We start from the raw sequence: 26,937 nt of genomic DNA on the forward strand, positions 1-26,937 counted from the left end.
CCACAGCGCCAGCCCCTCAAACTGCATCTTGAAAATTAATTACAGCCAGTTAAGGGGAACTGGAATTGAGGAGTAGAAAGATATATTAGACAGAGAGTAATGTATGTACATATGGAAAACTGTGCAGTTAATAAAAGTAACTAAGGTTTACACAGTGTGTAATATGTGTCAGTTGTGATTAAATTCTTGCTATGTATTAATTCAGTTAACCTTCAAAACCCCTTATGTGAGAGATATTGTTCCCATTTTGAAGCTTAGCAAACTGAGGCAGAGAGCTAAAAAGCAACTCTGAGAATCATAAGTGATAGAGTCAGAATCTGAGCCCAGGTAGAATCCACACTCTTAACTAACCTACAATTTAGTATAGCTGCAGAACAGAATTCAATGACAATTGTGTGACTGCTGATGATGGCAAGGTTGGCAGGGAGCAAGCTCTGAAAAGCCTTGATATGCAGAAAGATTGCAGATTTCTGATTGCAACTCAAGGCCCAAAGGTTTTTAACCTGGAAGCGATGCAAACTTTCACCTGCATATGGGGTTTTCAGAGGAACGATTCCATAAGTCTCACCTCCAAAGGTGTCAGAAACCAATCAAAATCTCTTCAAACAAGGAGAGAGTTTGGTGATTTACACAACAGGAAAAAAAAAAAACACTGCAAAGAAAGGATTGAAGATGAAGAATAGAGTACAATGGAATGTCAAAGCTAAGGTCAGAGATTGGTTTGAAGCCAATACTGGGCCTCCCCTACGCATATCCAGTCTCAGAGTCAAAATCACAAGTACTTCTTTCCTCATCTTCAATTTTTTTCTTGCCTTCTGCCTCTCTTTTCAATTTCCTTAGGGACTAGGGCACAAATACAGAAATGGACATATAGTAACATTTTTTAAGTAGGAAATAATTTCTATTATAAAATGTATGCCATCAATCATTCAGTTTTCTAAAAAACACAAACATGAGGCTAAGATAAAGACATCCCAGACTCACCAGTCCCTGCAAGATGGGAAAATGTCCTGGGCAGAGCGTCTACAACCGTTTTCCCCCAACCTATGACCGAGCTTCTGCACACATTCTAGGGTTCCATGTTGTAAGCTCGTAGAAGGCAAAGGAAGCTGGCCAGAAGATTCATTCATAAGAAAGTCACTATAATTTTAAAGCGACTTGATGCTACTGGATTGTGCATTCTAGTCTGCAGCCCTGAGACTCAAACACACCAAGGAAGCACTTCCAAGTACCTGCTCCCAGTGAATTTTTACAGCCATTTTTCTTTGACGTTATCTTTGTACTGGTCGCGTTCCCCCACTTTCCGGAGGTAGCAGGGCACCACTGGAGGTAGGTGTTCACATTGGGGTGGGGTAGAATGTTTGTGACTGGAAGAGGAACAGCTCCTGAGTCCTTTAATCCACTGTGCTTTAAATGTCTGCAGGATTCTGTCTGCAGATGACATTTCAGTGGACTTCAACTTCTAGTCTGGTGACTTTATTAGAAACGAAATATTCGGTTTAATTACAAGATCAAAAAAAAAAAGGCTGCTAGAAAGAAAAGCTGTGAATCCTGCAAATGAATTCTATTATTTTAAATGCATTTCCATTGAAACTATCATGCATTCTAAACCCAGAAAACTCTGAGAAAGTCTATACTGCTATTGCTGTTTTGCCTCAATTCTTGGCTAAATACTTGCATAAATTTCTAAGCATCATAACGATTCTACTGGAATTTGAAATGCAACAACTTTTGCCTTCCAGTTTGCCAAGGATTTGTACAAGTAAACAGATGATGATTTACAGACAGATAGATGATGGATGCATAGGTATGCAGTAGGTAGAAACAGGTAAACAGTGGTTAAATAGAAATAGCTAGATTGAGAGGAGGGTAAATGGAAGGAAAGAACAAAGGGAGTGAATGAGGAAGGAGGGGGGAAGGGCATGAATGATAGATAGATGTAGGCAATAGATAGATACACATAGACAGATACAAATAGACGGATAGATACAAATAGGCAGATAGCTAGATTGGATGTAGATGAGGGGAAGGAAAGAAGGAAGAATGGATGAAAGGGAGGGAGGGAGGGAGGGGTCTAGAGAGAGGGAGGAAGCAGGAAGGGCAGTGAGTGAATGGGTGGCTACATAGGTGGATAGAGGCATGGATGGATGGGTGGACAGAAAGAAAGGAGAGACAGAGAGCAAGGCAACTCACCTATGGGCTCAGGCATTGTGCTAAGGATTCTACATGGAGGGTCAGATTCAGTCTTCACCTTAATCCCCAGAAGAAGGCTTCATTATTGCCCATTTTATAGATAAAGTAGTGGAGATTCAATGAGGATAAGTGACTTCTCAAGCAGGAATTGAATTCAGGTCTTGGTAAATTCAAACATCTTTTTTTTTTTTTTTTTTTTTTTTTTTTTTTTTTTTTTTTTTTTGTCTCTTTCTGCCATGCAACTTTCCAGCTGATATCTTGGGCACTAGGATAATATTCATTCATTCAGTGGTTGAGGACAAAAGTGCTTAATGCCTTTTAACATAGGAGGACTACCAAATAACAGTGCAGTTATTTCTGAGACCACATCATCGTCAAAAATATTTCTATATGGGCCAATGCCACGGTTCACTAGGCTAATCCTTCGCCTGCAGCGCCAGCACCCCAGGTTCTAGTCCCGGTTGGGGTGCCAGATTCTGTCCCAGTTGCTCCTCTTCCAGTCCAGCTCTCTTCTGTGGCTCTGGTGGACAGTGGAGGATGGCCCAGATGCTTGGACCCTGCACCCACATGGGAGACCAGGAGGAAGCACCTGGCTCCTGGCTTCAGAACGGCGCAGCGCGCCGGCCGTGGCAGCCATTTGGGGGGTGAACCAATGGAAAGGGAAGACCTCTCTCTCTCTCTCTCTCTCTCTCTCTCTCTAACTCTGCCTGTCAAAAAAAATTTAAGAAAAAAATATTTCCATGTAGAAGTCTTCCTGAAGGCAGTTGAGGTTCTCTGAGATTGACAATGAACTGACAGCTGACACAAACCTTCTAAGGCAGGTCAAACCCATGCTAAGGACTTCCTAGCACATTCTTTGGTATTGATGTTCTGTAGCTTTCCTTTTCTCTGGTCAAATTTCCTACAGGTCTTAGGCCTGTTAAAGAGAAAAAGAGACAATCAAGCTCCAATACCCACCAGCACACAGTGTAGTCAGTCCCTTCCTGGGTCTCATCCAAAGGACCAGTGAGTGTGACTCCCATCCCCGCGAGATCCAGACCATCTAAGATGAGGACCGTCTCATACTTCATGTTTTATACATTAAGGACTGCATGTTTTTCCTTTCTTCATTTTTGTTTCAGTGGTGCAGAAATCAGGTTTCCAAACCCAAATTACTTGGTAAATTCACACCTGCTTTGTGCTTTACCAAAAGTGAAGGGGGCAAGGAAAAACATGTTTCAAACACTGCCACCAAGAAGGATTCTGGTGTGGTGGATAAACCTACCACCTGTGAGGCCAGTATCCCATATGGGCAATGGTTAGCTATCTACCTGCTCTACTTCTGATCCAGTTCCCTGCTGATGATCCTGGGAAAAGCAGTGGAAGATGGCCTGAGTTCCCAGGCCCCTGGTACCCTTGTGGTAGACCTGAAAGCAGCACCTGTCTCATCCCTGGCTGTTGCAGCCATCTGGGGGTAAACCAGCAAATCAAAGATATCCCTCCCTCCCTTCCCCCCCTCCCCCCCCTCTACCTCTTCCTCTCTCCTTCTCCCTCTCTCCCCCTCCCTTCCTCCTTCCTCCCATTTCTCCCCCATCTCTCCCTAACTCTGCCTTTGAAATAAATAAGTATATAATTTTTAAAACAAGGAGAAAGAAAACACAGTCTCAGAACCTACTTGAATACCTTTGATGTGTCATACCCAAAATTGTAAATCACTGTCTTGGCTTCCCTGGATTTTTAAACTTCTGTAATCTCACTTTTATTTCCTATGAAAAATACTAACAATGATTCCTCTCCCACAGATTTGTTGGGAAGATTAAAACACACATTCCAAATAAAGCTCACAGCACAGTGCCTGACTCATAGTAAATGCTCATTATATTAAACATATTGGTTCTGAGCATTTATTCATTAATACTAAAAAGGACATTCTTCCAGATCTGAATGTATGCTGTAGAAATATTGTTTGATTTCAGGAATGGACCAGAAAACAGTGCTTATCAAACTTTGATGTCCATATGAGTCCCTGGGAACCTTCGTGATTCTGATTGAATAGATCTGAGGTGAAGACCAGGGATCTGCATTTACAGCACTCTCCCAGGAGATGAAGAAGTCGCTCATCCAAGGATTGCAATTCAAGTGTCAGGGAATGTAGGAGACAGTCAAATTATCTTTTTGTCATAAATTTCAAATGGAACTCAGCAGTCTCTAGTTACACATCTATTTGTTAAATACCCCATAAGTCTCAACAGCTATACCAGCTACCAGAGGAGTGTGCAATGAGCAAAAATAGTCATGGTTGCTACCTTCACAGAGCTGACAGAAAAGCAAAGAATACAGGCATGAAACAGCATTGAAAATCGGATGACAATAGCAAAGAGAAAATGCAAGTTGCCACAGCAATGTAGTAAACGAGAACTGAGCTCAGGCAAGCATTACAGATGCCATCATGAAGGTCAAGAGCTGCCCCTCCCCCCAAGAAGAACTTGGGTATTCCTTGGCCTTGAGGCATTGTTTGCCTAAATTCAGCATGCCTCCACATGCTCCAAGATCCTGTCCACACAGCTTAAGGCTGTATGCTTAGAAAGCCTTTTTAAAGATTGGCTAGATACAGGTAGTACCATTAAATCTGGATAGATTCTTGCAATGTGGAGTGACTATTAAAAAACAAACTGGGATGGTGGTAGGAATCTGAGTGGCACCATGGCATAGCAGGTGAATCCACCACCTTCTATACCAGTTCAAGTCCCAGCTACTCCACTTCCAATCCAGCTCCCTGCTAATGCACCTGGGAAGGCACTGCAAGATGGCTCAAGTCCTTGGGCCCCTGCACCCACGTGGGAGACATGAAAGAAGCTCCTGGCTCCTGATTTCATCCTGATGCAGCCCTGGCCATTGTAGCAATCTGGGGAGTGAACCAGCAGATGAAATCCAGAAGCTTCTTTCAGGTCTCCCACGAGCGTAGCAGGGACCCAAACACCTTCACCATCTTCCACTGCTTTTCCTAGACTATTAGCAGGGAGCTGGACCAGAAGTACAGCAGCTGATTCATGAACTGGCGCCCATATAGGATGCTGGCATTACAGGCAGTGTCTTTACCCACTATGCCACAATGCCAAGACCAAGAAAATCTTTTTAAAAAAAAAAAAAAAAAAGGGGCAGGATTGTGTCACAGAAGTTAAGATGCTACCTGGGATACTCCCATCCGCTATGAAAAGGTCTGGATTTGAGTCACAGCTCTGCTTCTGATTCTAGCTTCCTGCTAACACACACCCTGTGGGGCAGCAGGTGATGGAATAAGTAGTTGGGTCTCTGCCAGGCACATAGCAGACCCAGACTGTGCTCCAAGGCTCCTGGTTTTGGCATGGCTTACCCCTGACTTTTGCAAACATTTGGGAACTAAAGCAGTAGGTGGAAGATTTCAATCTCTGCCTTTCTCTCTCTTTCTCTCTCTCTCTCTCTCTCTTTCTCTCTCTCTGTGTGTGTGTGTGTACATATCTGCCTCTGCCTTTCAAATAAAGTGCAAATTTTTAAAAAAAATAACATTGCAAACTTAAAATCTCTAATAGCTGAAGGAAAAACAGGGAATTTTTTTGGCCCTTGTAGACAGGAAACCTTTGTACTGTTCCTATAGATGAAGAATTTTATTTTTTATTATGTTTTTGACAGAGTTAGACAGAGAGAAAGGTCTTCCTTTTTCCATTGGTTCACCCCCCCAAGTGGCCGCTACGGTTGGCGCATTGCGGCCGGCACGCTGCGCTGCGCTGATCTGAAGCCAGGAGCCAGGTGCTTCCTCCTGGTCTCCCAAGCGGGTGCAGGGCCCAAGGACCTGGGCCATCCTCCACTGCACTCCCGGGCCACTGCAGAGAGCTGGACTGGAAGAGGAGCAACCAGGACAGAATCCGGCGCCCCAACCGGGACTAGAACCTGGGATGCCAGTGCCACAGCAGAGGATTAGCCTATTGAGCCACGGCGCCGGCTTGTTGAAGAATTTTAGTGTGCTTTTAAATCTACAGCTGCTGACAGACTTCTTTAAGATGACTCAAATATTTATTTATTTATCTGAGGGGCAGAGAGAGCTCCTTTGGGCTAGTTTACTCCCCTAAATCTCCAAAATGGCCAGGTCTGGGCCAGGACCAAAGCTAAAATTGCAATTCAGGTCTCCCACTGAAGTTAGAAGAAACCAGTCACTTGAACCATCACCTCTGCCCTACAGGGTCTGCACTAGCAGGAAGCTGGGATTAGGAGTCAGAGCAGAGAGTCAAACCCAAGTAATCCAGTGTGGAATGTGAGCATCTTAACCAGTAGTTTATATGCCCACTCCCTAATTTGCTGTTATTCAGGACCCTAAGTGCTCAAGTGAGGTATTGTCAGAGGAGAAGTTGGACATATAAAGGCCTAACTCCTGTTATGAAGGGGAGCTATCTAAGGTCCTCATTTGAGCAGGAATGAAACAAGTTCAGACCTGTGTTTTACAGAGGTCCCTACATCTGCTACATTGAGAATGCTGTGCACAAGAGGACGGGAATTGAAGAACGGCATGGAGGGTTTAGCCACAGCTGTGAGGATGAGGTCTGAGTCACATGGCCATCCCCTTGGTAACAGTGTGGGGGCGGGACATCTTGCAAGGTAGGAGAGAAAATCAAGACAATTCTGGTGGTAGGATGGACAGGATAGGCCACCCAAGTCCTTATGTGAAGGAGACAAAGAAGGTCCCTGTGAAAAAAGTAGAGCAAATCACCCCCATAATACCTCCACTGATCTTCAATAACATATACTTCCTAATGTTCTGGACATGGACTCTTCTGAAGGCAAGCAGTGGAGATTCAGGGCATTTGACTACATACAGTGGGGCGTCCCACCTGATAAATCAGGATGAATTTTAACATACACATCTGGCCCTTGTTGACACTATTTTAGGAAGGCAGGATATTCCAGAAAGCAGGTTGTGGGTATCTGCTTAGCTTTGTATTCCTTCTTGGGCTTTTATCCACCCCTACCTCCAATTCATTGCAAACTGCTAGATTTTCAAGTGATGGCATATTACAAACACTGGCATCTTTAGCAACCCATCAGTAGGCTGCAACTGGGTAATAAGTGGGCTTTCCATCAATCATATCCATCTCTCATATGATATTTCAAGGGCTGGCAATTTGCTCGCTGGAACCAGAGATGGTCAGGTTATTTGAGGGCTAACTGGAGTGTCTTTGGCTCCTGGATGCTTCTCTTCCTGGGCTTAGTTGTGCATACAGAGGAATTCTCTTTTTGTTTTCCAGTCACATTTAACTCCCTCTGCCTCTGCCTCTCTCTCTCTCTTTCTCTCTCTCTCTCTCTCTCTCTCTCTCTCTCTCTCTGGAAGCCAAGCAGATTTAATTGTGTAAACATGAGCAGTGGTAATTGGATAAATGAAGTTGGAAACCAAGGTATGATGTTTTTGTTTTGCTCTGTGAGGGAAAAAATAGGGAGCGTGTTTTTCTGTGGTGGCAAACCTCACTGTCAGAATTCTGGACAGACAGTTGGCAGCAGGGGATCCCTTTATGAATGTCTCATCAAGACCCATTGAGCTGAAATGTGTGTCTGCTGCCTCTTGGGTTGTGGCTCAACCACGAGTAGGGCAGGGGGAGGCGTTGTTTTCTCGGCCACCAGATGAAATACATAGTCTTGGTTATCAGGGCAAGAATGAATAAGGAGTCTTCATGTGAAGTGTGCGCTCAGGGAGCATGCATTTATTGAAAGAGTTGTAAGGATACATTCCCCGAGATGTACCTCACTTTTAGCAGTGCTGTCAACGAAATATAAAATGTAGAGTCCTTTTTTCTAGTATTTTTTAAAAGATCAGTAGTTGTCTTCCTTTAAATAGTTACCATTTAAAAATATTTTTTTCTAAATTCTATTTGCACACAATCTTTCCAAAACAATTTAGACAAGAAGAAATGGGTAAAGATTTTTTTTTGTCCTGTATTCAGAACATTGGCACGGTCTAGCAAAAAAAGGATCTCATCAACTCTTGATTTTAAAAGATGGTTCTGCCAGAATATTATATTTATCCATATTTCTCAATCTTTTTTTCTATTAATGTCACTAGAATTCCATTTCCTATATGCCTGCAGTAAAATTCATTTTCCCAGTTGAACATTTAAGCAAACTAAGAAGCAAACTTGGCAATGGTGTGTGTCCCTCTTGCTGTACAGATTGCTTTATAAACCGGAACTATTAGAAAGGTGCAGGTCCAGGGTTAATGAGACGCTCATTAAAGAGAGTGAATTGCAGGAGTTGATAGTGCTCTGTGCCTGTATTGAGAGAGAGGCTATTGTTATAGGATGTTTGCTCTGCTGATATTGGAAACCACATGACAGATGGGTCAAGTGCTGATTATGGTATTCTAACATTTGGAATAGCAAGTAACATATTTGATAAGCTGGCAAGTTTTTATATATGATTCAACCCACAATATAAAAGCCATGAGAGTTCCAAATTGAAAATAATTAAATGAGCTGGAAACAATCAGATACCACACATTTTTTTCCCCGAAATGACAGATTTTGACATGTTGAAATTCCACAAAGGGAGCAAGAATATTTCCTAGCTCACTTGAACTAATAATGGCCCTTCATCTGCTTTTGCAAAGCAGTTAATTCCTGCCTTCTCATAATGGGGAGGTAGCAGTAAGCATTTGTAGGCACCTTAGACTGTGCAGCAATCTGCCCCATACATTGTTTCATTTGCTTTGATTAGCAGCCCTGGGAGGCGAGGGTCCCAGAAGAGATGTTAATGTACTCAACTGACAGATGAGGAAACTAAAGCACAGAGACATTTAAGAAACAGGTGCAAGGTTCCTTAGAAAGCAGGTAGTATCGGGAAGATGAGAAGCCAGATCTCTCAACTATTGATCCATCAAGTCCTATTTCTGGTCATCTGAAAGGAAGAAGCTGTTGTGAACATAGAGACGTTCTTTGTTGTACAAAAGCTTATCTTCTTTTGGTCAATGCTGCTGCCTCCATCACTCATGTGTCTCCATCTGGCTAAAGTATCCAGTGTTTGCATTCAGCCTCTGAACGTCTCGGTCAGGGTGGCGCTGTGGGTGCTGGTAAGAGTTCTTGTCAGACAGTGTCACCCCCACCCCCATGTGCTGTTGGAGCAGCACCGAGACAGCAGCAGCTCTCCGTTTGTGTTTTATTGTTTTTGCTTGTTTGATCGTTCTTTTCAGAATTTGTCATCGTGCTTGTCTCCCTTTGTTAAAGTCACTTTGTCTTTTTTTTACCGTCTCTCTTCACCTACCTGAGCAGCTCCCCGGCCGCCTCCTGGGCCTCCTCTTCCACCCACCCAAAAGCAGACCAGCCTGTTATATCAGAGGTTCAAAGGCATGCCTAGGCCAAAATCAAGTACTGTAAACTTCTATCATTCCTTTTATTCAGCAGCTTTCTAGTTTAGTCTGCTTTTTCTGTTCACTTTTCCTCTTGAAATTTTGTTTCGGTTTCAAATATTAAGCTGAGGCTCAGGCTCTCAAGTTCTACCCTGTAGGTTTTAAGATACTCGAAAGAGAGCATTTATTTCCAAATGTCCACATTTTTCTTGTCTAGCAATGTCTGACATATGCAACATTTTCAAATCTCAATGTCAGCACAAAATAACATTGTTGTTGCATAACATTTTGCATGATAATTTTTATATGTTATGAGCTTCAATTCCGTTGTATGAAACGTTTCCTAAGTATACTGTATTTTTAGTTCCCTTCCCTCAGTGCTCCAGCTAGTGCAAGATTTGGGGATAGGAGTATTGGGGTACATTCCAAGACAGCAGAAGTGACCCAAAAATCATTTCTAAGCACAAACTTCTCCTTGACCTCTGTCGGGAGCAAGAGCAAGTGCTGAAGGATTTTGCACAAAATTTTCTTTAAAGACAACATCTCAGAGAAGTCACTTTTAGTACCATTTCTGCCATTTAGCTAGGAAAATGAATAGGAAAATAGTGCTAAAGTAGCTTGATCATTAGGTAATGGAATCACACCTAATTAAGAGCAAACAAAAAGTCTGGCTACATGGGTTAATTGGCAGATCGGCTATTCTAGATGAAAGGATCCTTAACCTGCTTACTCTAAAAGTTGTGTGTTAAAGTAAAATTGTGAAAGGTCTTATTAAACATACTGTTTGTATATATACATCAGGCATACACGTATCTGTGTACATGTGCACATTCGTAGAATCGCTACGTGCACAGGTACAATTTATGTGTATCTGTTGATACATATTGTAGTCAATCTAAGAGTACTGCTATCAAAACAAATCTTCAGGTGGTCCCAGCTTCAGCATCTTGGATTTCTCCAAACATAAAAATCTATCCCACTTTTTTCATAGTTGTGCATCAAATATTGGTGGGAATTATTTCTTTTCTGTATCATACGTCGTATACAGCCAGAATTCCCCTGGATTTGGTGAGTGTCCCACACAAAAGGACAATGCTTTGTATTTATAAAGAAAGACATATCAAAGAGGTGCCCCAAAGTGGGATTTCCTGCAGATTTGTATTAATGTGCAGTCTTGTCTGGTTACAAGAAAATGTATGTAAGTGCGTGATGTGTGTATGTGGGTGTATGTGTTGAATGGGTAATAAGCATAGGATGGGGAATTTGCAAATTGATGTGTAAATATGAAAATCAGTAAAAAAAAAAAAGTAGCCTATGCATATTTGCCGTCAAAATGCAAATACCTCACTCTACACATATTACCCAACATATATACACAGTATGTTTGTTGAAATGCCTGAAAGTCCACTAATGGAATTATGACAGTCTGTCAATTCAGATGCCCCCAAATCACACAAGTCAGTCTTGTCACTCATTCTTCAGTAGATCTTCCAGTAGCTGTTGCTGTGATCTAGGCAATGAGCTGTCAGCACCTGGATTGCCCAAACTCCCTCTTCTGAGAGCTGGCTCCGCTCTAGCAAATCTGCATCCTTATCTTACCTACAACCTTCCCCTTCTTTCCTGACCAGATCTGGCCACACTTCTGTCTGAACATGACAGAGGTAATGGACTTTTCACTGATGTGAGTCGAGCCAGCCCATCTGCACATCAGATCTGCTAAGACTGAAACTTCCAACAGGTGGAGAATTACAGCCATTCCCCTTCAATAAGACTTAGCTCTCACTGGCCAGAACACTTATTGCACTTTTTGAATTTACTTGTCATTATTAAATCCTAAATTACAAATGACCTGGTGGGTTCATCACCTAGCCAAGAAATGCATGAAAGGAAAGTATGAGATTTTGTTACTGTGAATAAGCAGTCTCCTGTGATTTTGTTGTAAAAACAAAACAAAACTTTCCATGAAGTGTTAAATAATTCTCTCTATTAAGACACTTACTGCTGCCAAAATACACCTGCTGCTTCAGGTGAAGAAATGAAGTTTCAGCAGTTCTTTTGCAAACACTGCACTCTTGCTTGTGGAACTATGGGAGATTACCTTTGTTTCCATTGGACCACATGAGATTTCAAGATTTGAAAGGGGCTAAGTGTCATATACCAGTTCCCTCTGTGTATTAAGACTGATTGAACTCAGACAATTTCATTGGCTAAGAAAAACTTTGGGTTTTAAATATGACTGTTTTCCACAAGGAAAATAATTTGAAATTTTTTGCAACATAGTGGTATTGCCAAGCATTTAGGAATTCAGCTCTTTAAAGGGTGCAACAAAAGCCAGGACTCAATTTTCTCGTGATCTGGGTGAGAACGCAACCCTTACAAGATAAATTAAAAGCAAAGAAAATTTAGTACATCATTGTAGCTCAACTGAGAAAATGCCAGCATCACAACCAGTGGCACAAACGGCCACGCCCACATTCCATAGTCCCTTTAATAACTATCCTGCCTTCTACATAATTACCCCTTGAACATCCAGTTGTTTTTGTACTCTCCTCCTTGGTCAGCTGGAAACACACACAGCCATTTAAATCTGCTTTTTCAACAGGAGCCTTCCTTCCAGTACCTGTTCAACACACAGGCCTGTCATGAAAACCAATGTGTGATATTTGAATGTTCAGTGACCAACATCAAAAACAAATGTAGAACAGTCAAGGTTAAGCTTCCCTTACATCATCCTACTGCAAGTAGTAAGGACACAATCTAGAGAGTGATAGAAGGTAGTACATTCATGCTGTCTTTAAAGAATGCGTGTACAAAATGTCACTAAATTTGAAATGGGCTGTCACAGACTTAATATAGCTTCATTAGCAAATTTGGAGCTGGAGCACTGCTCTTTCCTAATATGTATTATAACAATGGTGACACTAATAATATGGTTTGCTCACTACTAATTACATGGCACTTAACATTTGCATGAAACTTTTTTAATTTGGTAACTATCTGGAATTTCTTACCCACTAGTTGAATGGCCACAAAGCTAGCCTGCCACTTTCGCTGAATTTTAACGCAAATTCTTGTACTACAGAAAATGTAGGCCGGTTAATCACTCCTGCCAAAAAGCTTGAAGACACAATACGTCTTGCTGAATTAGTCATTGAAGTTCTCCAACAAAATGAGGAGCACCACGCAGAGGTGAGCAGGCTTGGTGGGAAATGTTACTTCGTGTCCCTTAGCCAGGGTTGCAACACTGATTCTGCAAACCAGGTTGTGCTGAAGATGCCTTGACACCAATTTTCTTTTAACTGGCCTGCAAAGAGGAGGCAAGTGGAAGTTTTGCAAGGAGAAGTCTTTGGAAAGTTGTTTAAAACTACGAAAAAAATGATTGTGCATTGTATATTTCAAACTAAGTTTTTCAGATGTTTCTAGCTACAAGCCAATGAGGTGAGTACATCTTAAAGTTAACTATTCAACCAACAGCTAATTACCATTGTCCAGAACACACAAAATATTTTTTGGTCTTTTGTGGTTGTTTTCGTTGCCACCACTGTTGTTTATTGGTTCTTTGGTGTGTGGATCACAGGCCATCTTTTTGAATTTCTCTTTGTAACTTACTCTCTTGTATTATGGTCTTCTTTTTTTTCAATTAGATTACCTGGGTTGCTAAATGCAGTGACAAATTATTTCATGTCATTCAATTTGTTAGTTCTCCAACATACATCTAAATAAATCCAGCTTTTTTTTTATAAACCACTATCAAAATGATGATTGTTACAATCATGATAAACCAAGGGATTTCAAGGCCAGCTAGGTCCCGAACCTATAAAGACACAATCAAGCCCTTCTAAAGAAAAGACTCTTAAAATTTCATGATGGTTAAACCATGGTATCCCTGATTCCTTCAAAACTGAGCTCTAAACTCACAACTCTTAAAAATACTCTTTTTGAAAATTGCACTAATTCTTCCTCTTTGTCTACATTCAGATCTACAGCAGAAAGGGGAAAAGGCATTCCCTAAAAGTAATTTGTCCAACAGCTAAAATGATTATGCCCAATACTAAATGAAAATTCACAGGATAGTTAAATAATATATAATACTCCATAAATCCAGCCATCCCGACTAACGCCTGATTGCCTATTTAAATTTCCTCCCTGTTTCTCTACTGTTCCATTCAATCTTGGCTGATCGTGGCAGGGGAAAGAGGTATGTGACTAAACCGAATGAACCAGCCACCTGCTGTCATACTCTGTGCATGCCCTTCCAGTACCATGTCTTCTAATGGGACTTTCCTAGTGCTCCTGCTTCCTAACACTGACCCAAGGAATGTAACAGCAACTTCCAGTGGACTGCTTGTGAGATGGGCGGCCCTCCCCAGCAGGGTAAACGTGGGGTGACTCTCTTGTGCGTGCATGAAGCAATTGATACACTTCACGAGGACTGCAGTTACATCCCGACACACGCCTCCTACCTGCCTTGATTCTGTCCTTAGCCTGTTGCAGTTTCCTGTGTCTGTCTGTACCTATCTCTATTACGGCAGATGAGCAATGAACCTAGTAACAGTAGTTGACCCAAGTGATACTAATTTTTCTCTATAGCTGTCTGTATGTGAATCATATATACAGTATTTATATATAGAGAGAGTACTGAAGAATCCTGACATCCCTGAAAAAACCCTCCAGGAATTGGGTAAAGACCGCTGGAGGCAGGCATACGGACTCAAACAGCACCCAGCAATAACACATAGCCCTAAGTAAGAAGGGGAGCCAAGGCAGCAGCCTCCAGACACAGAAACAAAACATTCATTTCCAGACACATGAAATTGAATTGGGTTAGAATTTCTCTTCTACTCTGTGCCATATGACATGATGCTTCCCACGTGCTTTGGAAGCACTTGGGGTGCAAGTGATGGTATGGGGTGCAAGTGATGGTAAGTGTGCTCCTTCCGGGGCCTCTTCAGATGTCATCTCCAGAGGCATAAAGGGGCTCTGGCCTACTGTGCCCTGATTTGAGCACTTGAGGCTTTTCCTGCGATGGCTGAACAAGTCCACACGTATTCGAAGACACGGATACAAAGAGGATGGTTTTTCTCAGGCACAGATCTGTGCTTGTAAGTGTATGGTAGAAAAAGAAAAATGACAGGTAGACTTGATCATAATCAAACGATTTTCTGAGGCTGCTTCAGGCTCTAAGAAGCGATGTATAAATTACTCAGAAGAGGCACCAAAGGAAAATGTGTATTCTAGAGAAGCCATTCTTCACTATTCTAAAAGGTGTTTTTTCACTGAGTGATGTTCATCATCTTAAATCACCCTAATAACCATCATCACAAAATATTTTAATCTGACATAGTCAATAGCCACTCAGCATAAATAAATATGGTAGACGTAAATTCAATTCTATTCTCATTAACACTTTTGGAAGTTAGTCATAAAAATTTCAGCATATTGTGGAGTTCTAGAGACCAAATTTTCTTTTAAATAAATGTGTGGAAATATTTCTCAAATTAATCATTTCACTCAACCATAAAATCTTGTTACATTAATTGATCAAAATGTATCTGTTGCGCATGGTCTATCTGCTGAGCAAAGAAATAACCAGCTTGGTGTATTTGGGAAAACACCAGGGAATAGGGCAGCCTTGGCCTTCAAGCCAAAGCGAGCAGAGCAACAGGAGCCTAGCCTTCATGCCAGGGAAGCTTGCATTTGAATTCTAGGTTGCCGCCTTCTTTACTCTGTGACCTTGACAAAGCAACTTAGCCTCTCTTTCTGTGTAAATTGGAGGGCATTGTGGATGGTCATGGCTAAGATGGAAGACCACAGTAAGGAAGGCATCTGGTGTTACACCTCGCAGAATGAATACTCAGTAAATACTGGCTGTTGTGTTTTTAGGAACAAATTGCTAAGGAAACAAACAATATGAATTTCCGACCCTAAAGCACAGGATAATACAAAATGAAGAGACGGACAGAAAGTGTTGAGAGTGGGTTATTGTAAGGTGAAATGGTCCAGAAACCATGCCCACCTGTTCTGCACTTTTCCTTACTGATTCCAGTCACCTACAGGGCTCTTGAAACTTCTGAGCCCCGGGTCTTGCCCCAGCTCAGTTGACAAGAGTCCCCTGGAGAAGCCTAAGCACCGGTGATCACGAGAGCTGCCCTGGTGATTGCAGAGTGCAGAACCTGGGCAGACTGTGCCTGGTAGCCCACAGAGGAGGTCCGATTAGCGCTGGCACACTGAAGATGGAGTTTTTCTTCCCCAAAGGATGAAAGATGTTTTTCCTCCTGACCAATATACAGTGCTATAGTCTCTGAGTGATCAGTAAAACTTAAAAAAAAAAAAAAAAGAAAATCGGTAGATCTTAAGCATGGGTCTCGGCTGTGTGGCCATGCTGTTTGGTGGCACCACATAAATGAAGACGACAAGTAGACTTGCCCCCCTCCAAAAAAAAAATAAAACAATAATCCTTAAAGCCATTTTAAATTCCAGTATAAAGTCACTAAGCATCGCAAGAGAAAACATTGTCATCAGCTAAGAATACATCGTAAGCTAGCCACACGGGCAATGTTCAGTAGCTGTTGTCATGTTAATCGCTTAATTGCAGCTTAATTCTGTCCTCAGGACCCACTTTATTCACACACACAAACACACATATGAATTACACCTTTATGTATTGTTGCTTCACCTTCCCAATCTCTCTCTATGTATACGTATGTATATGTATATATGTATTGTAGAAGACAGAGGGGTACATATATACATGTTAGTTTGTGTGCAGAATACACATGTGTTCCGTGTGGTGAATTGTACCCCTAAGCACACAGCTTTGTCTGTGAATAGCAAAAAGCCCTGGGTAAGTATTTAGATGCCAAGGCATAACTTCTTATTGTCTTTGGAAAAGATCTATAGAGACTTTAACTGCTCCTGGATGTTGTAAGTTGGCTCTTGTACCTGTCTGAGCAAGCATTAAATAAATACATATTTCTAAGCCTGACCTTATCCAATCCAGTGATACAGACTCTGTTCATTTAGTTGGAATTACACTTTCACTTTTTTTTTTTTTTTTTCTGGTGGTTATTTCCCTCGCTAGACTTGTTTTCTCCTTCTCAGAGTCAGGTTTGAGTCTGAGGTTCTGGAAGGAATTACCTGGGATGTGCATAAAGAACTCTGGCCCTCACTTCTTCTACATCCCCCAAATTACGGTTGTCTCGCTTCACTGCAGTACTAAATCCCTCCACCTGACTTGGGTGGTGACAGTGTCTATGACAACAGACGTTCCTTGTAGGATTGCCTATCTGTATGACTGTTGATGCAAGGGTTGTAGCTCTGCATATTAAGTTACAGTGAGGCACTGAGTTCTCTATAGATGGTAGAACTGGTACTTCTGTGACTGCTGGCTTGTAACTTTTAAATGAGAAAACTCGTTTAAAAAAAAAAACAGTATGAGGTTTGGTTAAGGAATTTGTACTTTCAGGGACTTTTTAGTGTTCTATTTATTTTTTTTCCTATCATCCGAGAGCAAGATTTTATGTGGGAAGACAACTCAGTCTTCCCAGTAACTGGTTTTTTTTTTTTTTTTTTTTTTTGTCTGTTTGGTGTTTTTATTTACCTTGGAGGTTTAAAGTTGACCAAATAACTCAGGGACAAGCACTAGCCAGCATTTCGCATGCTTTTGTGAATTCTACAGATACCCTGAGTCAGGATTGATGGGAGTCAGGCCTCACTATGGGAGAGGAGGTGGGGATGGGACTGCAGCAGATGCCAATATTGAAATGGTCTCTGCCTAAAATGTTGGTGGGCGGGGAAAGTTTGGGGGATGGAATAAGGGATTTATTCCTCTACTGGATTTAGCCAAGCAGTCGGAGGGCAAGCCCCAAACCTCAGGGCTCTCATTTCCTGGTGATAAAGCTACAATAAAACCTCATTGGTTCAGACCCAAATTCTGGGAATCTGGGATGATTTCATTGCAGCTGTGGTTGTTGTCATTTCGCTTAAGTAAAATATTTGCCATGTTTATTGTGAAATTCTAGAGGCTCTCCTGACACTTCAGAGTAATCCAGTGCTTATTTCTATCCTTGAACCTATCAACTTAAATCCTCTATTACTTTCATGTGTAAGTCAACTTCTCTATGATTATTAGAGGTCTAAAAACCCTTACATGTATGATGCATTGATAAGATAACCAATGTGTACGTCACAAACACCTTTTATTTCAGTGCCTAGTTACAGATTGCATTTAGTAGCCATAAAATGATACCTCTTATTAGAAAGCCCAGTAACTGAGGCTTTTTGGTGGACAGACCAGCATCTCCCCTCTCCCATCACTCTGAATCAGTGAGGTTTTACTGTAAATTAAGATGGAAACAGCAGGTGTCTATTTCCAGCCAAGCCAACCTTGCAGAATGGTCCGTGACTTGATTTTTTCCATTTAATTTGCAAACCAGCCACATGTTGATAAAGGAGAAGTAAGTAAAGTAAGAAATCTCATGAAAGAAGAGAGGCAAGACCCCTATTCTGCCTCCTCGTGGCTGTTTAGAGTATCCCTCAAATGACTAATAGATTACAGAAGAGCTTGGCCATTGAACAAACCCTTCCATTTATGGAATTATTGCCATAATCATCTTTCATGTTTTCAAATGCCTTCCCATCATTTTTTGGTGAATGCTCCGGAAAGTGTTTCCAGTGTAAATACTTTACGGCATTGAGTGGGGAGGTGGGGAGCAAGAAGGGGCTGGCGATTTGTTTTTGTTTTACTGCTGTCTTTGAATTCAGCAAAACAGGGCCTGTTGATACCGCCACTCATTCTGCATGCTCCCTGCCAGAAATGATTAGTCAACATGCATGCCTGCCTTTGAATTGCATTCACATCTGGCCCTGACTGATGTGAATGCCGCCCCGAGACCCTGCACAATGATTTCCAAGGGCCCACGTGCATGAAAATGAGTTACTTCACTGATATTTTTTGGTTTTCAATGTACATAAGTGTCCAACCCCCAGAAAAGTAAGTCCTGATCTTACTCAATGTTTCCTTGCCTAAGCCTGATCTTTCCTTCAGACTGGAAGCAAAAATGAAGGCTCCCTGCTTAAAGATAAGATTCTGACTCCAATGTTTGGTGACAACTGTGACAGCGATTTCCTCTGCCTTAGTACGAAGTAGGAGTGAGCAGTGTGTAGGGAAACATGTGTCCCTGAGTTTGTATGCTGACCACAGGCAATTAAGCCCCAGATACATAGATCAAAGTGAATAATAATTGCAAATTTTCAAGTTAGACCAGCAGAAAACCCATAAACACAGTGAAGAAACTCCCAAATTCTAATACGTTCCAGCAAGAAGTAGCCAACAACAGTGATAAGGAGCATGACCCAAACATACAGAGTTATTGTAAATTGAACAGAAAATCCACCTCTGTCATTTCTACAGCTGCATCCTCTGGCCCACAGGTCAGAATAAAGGCCCTCTACACCAGGCCTGGAATCATGAGAGGCCCAATTGTATCCAAAATGCTGTTCTCTTTACAATAAAATTACCAAACCCTGCTGGATGCACAATTAGTCTGGAACAGTGAGGGCTGGAATTCACATCTCAGGTCCCGGAGAGGTGCTCATCCGTTATGTCTGTTGTTTTTCTGCCACATTTCCAAGGCCTTCGCGTGGTGGTCGGACTTAATGGTGGAGCACGCGGAGACTTTCCTGTCGCTCTTTGCGGTGGACATGGACGCAGCGCTAGAGGTGCAGCCCCCCGACACCTGGGACAGCTTTCCACTGTTCCAGCTGCTGAATGATTTTCTCCGTACTGACTGTATGTATCTTCTTTGACTGTTTGGCAAGTGGGGTACAGAGGAGTTGACGGCTAAGACATCTTTATGCCAAGCAGGCTACAGGCCGGGCATAGCTCTCTCTAATTATATTATTACTGAAAATAAAAAACCAAACCAACACCAATGTCTGGGCATTCCCTTTCTTCCCAAGTATTTTGTTGCTGGGAAACCTCCCCTTAGATCAACACAAGAGCCCTAGAACACTATGAAAAGAGGTGTCTGTTTCTGGTATTCTGTTTGCTCTTAACACAGATTAATTAGCTTAACCTTTTCACATTTTACAGTTTTTATCAAAAGATCTTTTCTAAATGAACAATAAAACAATTTCTAGCTATTTTTTGGCATCTGAAATATGTCGGGGTATCTTATAGCAACAATAGCTATGAGATAGATCTTCTTTCCTGGAGAGGATGAGGAAGGCGTGGAGGTTTCTAGAATGTTCTTTCTTCCTGGCAACTTAATGGGAAGAAAGAGAGTGGTTGCAAGAAGAACATGAAAGACTGGTGTGAATGGTTGTTTTAGTCATTTTAATAAAGAAGTTTGATCGTGGTTTTTTTTTTTTTTTTTTAGAAGAGTGGAACAAATGGATCAACTTAGAATTCCCTTTCCCTCCCCTTCCACAGAGATGTGATGTGTCCTTTTTTACATCCCTTCTTCTTTTGACTTCCTTAGAAGCAGCATATTTAATGCAGAAGACATTCATGCAAATGTGTGTACGTTGCATGCTGATAAAGCAACTGTGGGTTCTTACCAAATTTCTGCTTTATCTATTCTAGATAATTTGTGCAATGGAAAATTTCACAAACACCTTCAAGACCTGTTTGCCCCACTTGTTGTTAGATATGTGGATTTGATGGAGTCCTCAATTGCACAGTCCATTCACAGGGGCTTTGAGCGGGAGTCATGGGAACCAGTCAAGTAAGGACACCTCTTTTGATACCATCGGAGTTTGGGTGCAAATGGCTGGAGAGTCATACAGAAATGGATTAATGGTGGCCTGTGGTTTGCATTGTTAGAATGGACAGAGAGCACATAGTTCGTACTGTGGTGCTCATAGCTTCCAAATAGTGGGGTGGGGAGGAATGGAAGAGGTTGAAAATGCTTCAAGAAATGAATTGTTTGTTTTGTCGCACAACATAAATAAGGCATGGGGGATATAAAGTTGGCTGTGGTGTTTACACGGTGTTTCTTATTCCAATGGCATTATCCCTGGAAAGTGGTGTTTCCCAAAGTGTGTTGCCTGGGGGTCCAGGCAGACGTGGTCAGCCAATGTTTTCTATAAAAATCCAGATAACAAATAGTTAGGCTTTGGAGCCATACAATCTCTGTTACTACTCAATCCTGCTGCAGTAGCACAAAAGCAATGATAGTATATAAAGTAATGAGTGTGGCCATATTCCAATCAAACTGTACTTACCAGACAGGTCCAAAGTTTGCCATTCCTTGTTCTAGGTGTTTGAGACACTCTGTGGCCAAGTATATTTAGGAAACATGACATATCCCATTCATCCACCCATACCCTCATTTCCTGGAGAGTCACAAACCACATGGGCAGATCTGTAACTCTGAGAATATAGGAACACAGGATCTCGTTTAACTCTGAGCACAGTAGGTGCTGTGTTGTGCATTCTCTCTCCTGCAGGTTAAATTATGGGAAATTCTGTAGGTTTTGCATTTGTCAGTTTCTAAAACAGTTTGGTGAATCTTAGGTCCTATCTGGAAATGGTTGGTAGATTCAATGCCATGTTTGTGCCCCAGCGAGGAAGCAGGTTGTGACCCAAGGAGGTAGAGTCGGTCTCAGAGCCCCGTTTCTGAAGGAACAAAGACTCCCATATAGAGAGAATTTTGTGGTATGGCTGGCAAAACTCCAGTGAAGCCTGGTATTGACTAGGTCCTCTTAGATTTTTGTTCTTTTCTTATTTTAGCAAGTCCTTTGCATTGTTGGGATGTAGCAACCAGTATGAAACAGACTGGTGATTCGTACAAGCATACTTACAAGAAGCTCAGAACAATTATGCAAGAGGCTTTTCCTCAATTTGGAAGCCTTGACTCGTGCTCTATTTTTAAGCAGTTTTATGAATCAAGACTCCCTGTAGCATTGCACTGTATAAGGTTAAATAAAGTAATACAAGGCAGCTTTCTCTGCCCCTTTCACTGTGAGAAGCTTCTTGACTTGGCCTACAGCAGGTTGATAAGTAGTAGCTCTTCATTTCCAATTAGCAAGAAATTCCATCTTTAGTTGCTTATTGTTGAATTTGTGTCTGTTTTAAATATGGCCTTGCTGACTTTTAACCCTTGAGGATAAAAGTGGATCCCTTGCAGGTAAAGCATTAATGATGGATTATTTTGTTTTTTTAATATGCACACTATAACCAAGACCCATGTGCTTGGGAGAATGGTTGTGAAAAGAATAATGTTAAAATGAGTAGTAGTCTCATTTTGAGAATAGCCCAGGTCTTGAACTAGCCATTAGTTACTTGGGTTTGAACTTGAAGGCTACCACCACCAACACACATAAGAGGAAATTGTTCCTTGAAGAGCCTTCTACTTGGGGCCTTGTCTCTGAACCTCAATGAACTTGTTTGCTTAGCAGCAAAACTGATTTTTAAAAATGTGCCCACCCAAGGATAGAGTCTTGTTATGAAGATCCGTAGTACTGTCTCAAAAGTCATTTTATGAGCTGTTGAAATCATCTGTCGACAAACATGTGAGTGCCAGTCCCCTGGAAGCATGAAATTCCCTTAATGATATCTGAAGCAAAATCATTTTCACAATTGGAAGTCCTTGTCTAGGAATGTTTTGTTGTAGATTTTTTTTACTGATATGAAAATAAAATTGGAACTCTTGGATTGATCATTTACAGATCTGAAAATGAAGAAGGGAATAATAGATGTGAATAATATCTTAAGAATTATGTGAATGCTTGTGTGTGTGTTTGTGTGTGTGTGTCTGTGTGTGTGTTTTATACGTAGCTTTTTGCTGTCCAAAACTGTGTTGTTGGTTAGTGAATATGATTGCAATTTGTTCAATTCATGCTAAATAGTACGTGCCTTTCAGAGTATGTGGTGATATTTTAAAGTGCCAACTAAAACATAAGCTAAATTAAAATTCTTTTAAACCACACATATTTTATTAGCTGATTTGTAAACAAAGTATGGATGCCATGGGGCAGCTTTTCAGAATGGCATAGAAGAGAGGGTAAAAAAAGGTGTTTGGGGATGTGTGTGTGTGCTCAGGGGAATGTGTCTCTCCAGGCTACCCACCATGTGAAGACAAACAAAGTGTGAACTCGCATCTGACCATTTGTCAGAGGGTTGAAAAACAGACAGAGATTGATTTTCCTTATAGATTTTTTTCCAAGTTAAGGATGATCTCTTTGGAACACACACCAAATAAACTAACTAACTTACATCAGTAGATTTAATTTGCTCAGTCCTTTCCACTTTTGCCACATGATCCTGCAATACACATACACAGAGCACTGCCTCCTTTCTCTCAAACACTTGCTATTCTCAACTAGTTCTGCTTTTCCACCTTTCAAAGATCGTATTATAGGCACCTGATTAGACATAAAATGAGACATGCATTGTAAGGGTTGCTTCCAAATGACTGGTATTCAAAATGTTAAAGAAAAATAGCCCTCTACAAGGAAATGCTACCATGTACATTGAGTTTGTTAAAAACAGATTTTAAACTGTCCTTTATTCCTCAGGGAGCTTTATTTCAAAATCTGATCCTGTAAAAGAAAATAAAGGTAGAAGCACTTGGGTCTGACTGTTGAGGTTCTTTGACAGAAAGGGTAAACCAGCAAAGTCCTTTTGCTGCCTCTCCCTAGAAAGCCTTCCATCTGTGTTAGGAGGGAAAGGGGAGGCTCCAGCTATGCTTCTGTGGAGCCAGGTCAGTCACAGCGGTAGGAAATATCAAACCTGAGTTGACAGCAGCCTCCCAGAGACAAGCCCAAGTTGCCAATAGAATCTGGAAGCCATAGCCCTGTCAGGGGTGTCTATTGGGAACTGTCTTAGGGCTACGACTCTCAGTTAGATGGATCCCTTATGATCCTCTTGGCTGCCTGGAGTAATAGTTTTTGACCTTAACAGGCAGGTAGACAAGGTTTCCACAAGCTCGCTGTTGTTAATCCATCATAGTGGCCATCAAGGTGGAAGAAAATGGAGAAAGGTTCCCCAAAGCCCCCAGCTCCTTTTCCTGACATATGATCGCTCTGTCTCCACTCAGTCACCTCCAGGCTTCACAGTGGCCCAGGACAGGTTACGATGCCTCTGAGTGGTAGAACTAAACAATGCTTGATGTACACACAAAGAAAAATCAGGGTGTCTCAATTCTCAAAATGTGCTTTTCTCTCTCTGCCTGAGATATGTACATGAAATGTATTTTTTAATATTTATTTATTTGAGAAGTAGAGTTACAGACAGTGAGAGACAAAGAGAAAGAATGAACTGTATTTTTACTATGATACCCTTTTCCAGAGTCTGAAAAGCATCAGTCCCCTAATGAAAAGAAACCACCAGATCCATGACAGCTTAGCAATATGCCAGTGGCCTGGTATCAAGCTGACTCCTGTCAGTAACTGCCTGGGCCAGCTTTGGCCACCAGATTTTCTGAATTAAGACCCTTCTTCCATTAACTTTCCTGAGATGCAGTATCCTCCTTTGTAAAACGAGGATTTTGGATAATGGAATCTGCCAAATGCCAATGTTCTTGGAAACATGACTCTCCATATCCACACACTTATTTCATCATCACTGTCTCTCAAGCACTTAGAGCAGAGGCTGGTGCATATTAGGTGCTCAGTAATTGCTTACTGCTTGGTAACCCATACAGACTGGCAGTTGTAAGGGTAAAAGTTAGAAAACTTTAGGAATGGGAAAAAGAAAATGATATATTCCCTCAATTGCTGATTTCAGTCTAGTTGGGTCTGAGCAGCACACTACAAAAAGAATGTAAATTCTTACCCATGTACAAATAATGGAAGGAAGAGTTGCAAGAGCATAAAATAGAGCAGAATGAACTTCACTAAAGGGCCATGGAGGAAGTAGCTTGGAGAATAAGAGTTCAAAAGGGGTTGAGGCACTGGGAAAGATCCTTGCGAAGGTGGAAGGAGCAGCGGGAAGCAGGGCGTGCATAGAGAACAGCAAGTGTTCAGTGTGGTCAGCACAGACTTTAAAGGAGAAAGCTGTCAAGCAGGAGAAATGCTTGGGCAGGGAGGGTCTAAAACCTCAAACTGTTTGAAACTTTCGGTGATGCATTCTCATCAGAAGCTGTACAGCCTCTGTGTTGGTGAAATTGCACGTGAGGTGATTTTTAAAATGACTGTTTTATGTATGAAGCACAGAACTACTTATCCTACATAAACAGAGACACAATTGACTTGTGGTGTGAAATTTTTATGGAGAAGGAAGTTGTGGAAGAAATGAAAGGGAATAAAATGTTGATAAATGTTGGACTAGAATATGCGAAGACAGCAAAGAGTGCCCATCCTCTGTGGTAGGAAATAGACCTGAGAACATCTGAGAAGGGTGTTAGTGTCCAGAGCACCAAGAGTAGCCAAGATCTACCACATACATTCATGTAATAGGTAGCTCAAAAAGGAGAACACAGGACCAGGCATTTGGCACAGTAGCTAAGCTACTGCTTGGGACACCCATGTCCCATATCGGAGCACCTGGGTTCAAGTCCTAGCTGCACTCTCCCTTCCGTCATCCTGTTAATACATATCCTGGGGTACAGTAGGTGATGACCTAAGTCACTGGGTCCCTGCCCCATATGGGAGACCTTGAGGGAGTTCCGGGCCCCTGACTCCAGCTTGGCCCAGACCTGGCTTTTCTTCACTGGCATTTGGCGAGTAAACCAAGAAGGGAGCTCTCTCTACATCTCTTTGCCTTTCAAATAAATAATTTTTCTTAAAATTGTAAGTGGAAAGGATTCTGTATCTTGAGTTTCACCCATCCATAAATCTAAAGCAGTCTTTGAGAGGAAGATAGAACCACATCCCTTCTGCATAGCGACAGTGTCTTAGTGAGAATTAATTCTAGAAAGTAAGAGACAGATCCAACTGCAGTCATTTCTGTCAGTAGAAATCATGGCACACACACAGCTGTAGGTTTCATCCATGTGAGAGAGAAAGATGAGAATTTTTTAATCCAATATCCTGAGATAAGATAGCTATCCTTTTTCAGTAAAGTCTCCAAAATAAAGAATCTAGTTTTTCTTTCAGATTTATTTATTTGTTAGAAGAGCAGGATGGAGAGATAATTGGGGGAGGGAGAGAGATTGAGATTGAGATTGATTCTATCCACTTGTTCATTCCCCCAAATGCCTGCAACAGCCAGGGCTGGGCCAGACTGAAGACATGAGCCAGGAACTCAGTCCAGGTCTCCCATGTAAGGGTGAGGAACCCAACCACTTGGGGGCATCACTTGCTGCTTCCTAAGCACATTAGCAGGAATCTGGATCAGAAGGTAAAGACAGAACTTGGTCCCAGGTACTCTGGTAGTCCACTGCATCACGATACCCAGCCTGCAGAGTCTGATTTTTAACATGCATCAGTTATCAGATTGCCATTCATACTGCTTGGACTATGCAGAGACATATAATTATGACTTCCATGGAGTCCCTTGTTTTTCGGTAGTTGCTGAAGGTCCCTCTTTACAGTGATAATTGATTGCAACCATCAACACCTCAGGAGGCTGAGCATCAGTACTAAGAGCTACTAGAAAGTCATGGTCTTCACGTGTGTATGAGTGAAGTGTTATACTTGGAATCGCCTCTTTGGTTATCCATACGTTATTAATATCTAAATGAAATATTAGTAACATTAGAAATGCACTCAGTTATTTTGCAGAAAGCAGAAATATCAGGCGTGTTTCATCCTTTTAGAAGTAGACCATTGTGATATGTCAGATGAAGGAACTGTTTCTCTATGAGCCCCGTGCTTTCGTCCAGCAAAAATGTCATATTTTACAAATACAATATGTTTTGATTAATATGAGTTTTTTTTAATTTTGGAGTGCAAAATGAAGCTTGCTTCTACTTTGTGTACCACCATCCGCTAATATGTTTAAATTAAGTTGCTTTCGCATACGTTTATATGTTATTCATTCCTAGCTACTTTTAATTTGCTCAGAATTGACATTTTAACTTTCCAGGCTGCCGTCTTTAAGATCTCCTAATTCCTTGATCATTATTCAGTGTGTGTATCATTTAATGATCACATTTGCTTCTATAGGCTTACACATGTCTCAGTGGAAATCGCCAACGGTTTTGCTACATGGCAGTGTTTAAGACTGAGAACCCCCAGCGACTGAATCCAAAGGCACATTCCCCAGTCGAAAAGACACACGTGGAAGGAAAAGTTGCTTTTTTCCCCTCGACTTCATGGTTCTGTTTAGCTTATCTTCTAAACCCTTTAGTACCAAGTAGAGAGATGAACTTGACTTTCCCCAACTGTGAAGTATAAAGGTCAAACCTGGGAGAGGGAGACATCTGTTTTCCCAGAGAGAAGAGGAGGCCAGGTTGGCAATTATGCAGGGCTGTGTTGCCACTGTAAAAGAGTTGCTTGTTTCTGGAAGGAGACAG

At 41.6% G+C, this 26,937-nt stretch overlaps 1 protein-coding gene across 26 annotated transcripts in view; it reads left to right on the top strand.

Moving 5' to 3' along the window:
* CADPS (calcium dependent secretion activator) overlaps nucleotides 1–26,937 on the top strand; it is a 519,152-nt gene that overhangs the window by 404,543 nt on the left and 87,672 nt on the right. For 9 of the 26 annotated variants that reach the window (XM_051851514.2, XM_070050641.1, XM_070050642.1 and 6 more), the window contains 3 exons: nucleotides 12,618–12,724; nucleotides 19,169–19,325; nucleotides 20,121–20,262. In XM_051851514.2, the coding sequence (XP_051707474.1) occupies nucleotides 12,618–12,724; nucleotides 19,169–19,325; nucleotides 20,121–20,262 (406 nt within the window). Of the gene's footprint in view, nucleotides 1–9,458; nucleotides 9,555–12,617; nucleotides 12,725–17,970; nucleotides 18,001–19,168; nucleotides 19,326–20,120; nucleotides 20,263–26,937 lie in introns of all 26 variants that reach the window. The other 17 variants (XM_070050636.1, XM_070050639.1, XM_070050644.1 and 14 more) reach the window with 5 other exon arrangements.

Source organism: Oryctolagus cuniculus, chromosome 10 (assembly GCF_964237555.1).
Source record: "Oryctolagus cuniculus chromosome 10, mOryCun1.1, whole genome shotgun sequence".
NCBI lineage: Eukaryota > Metazoa > Chordata > Mammalia > Lagomorpha > Leporidae > Oryctolagus > Oryctolagus cuniculus.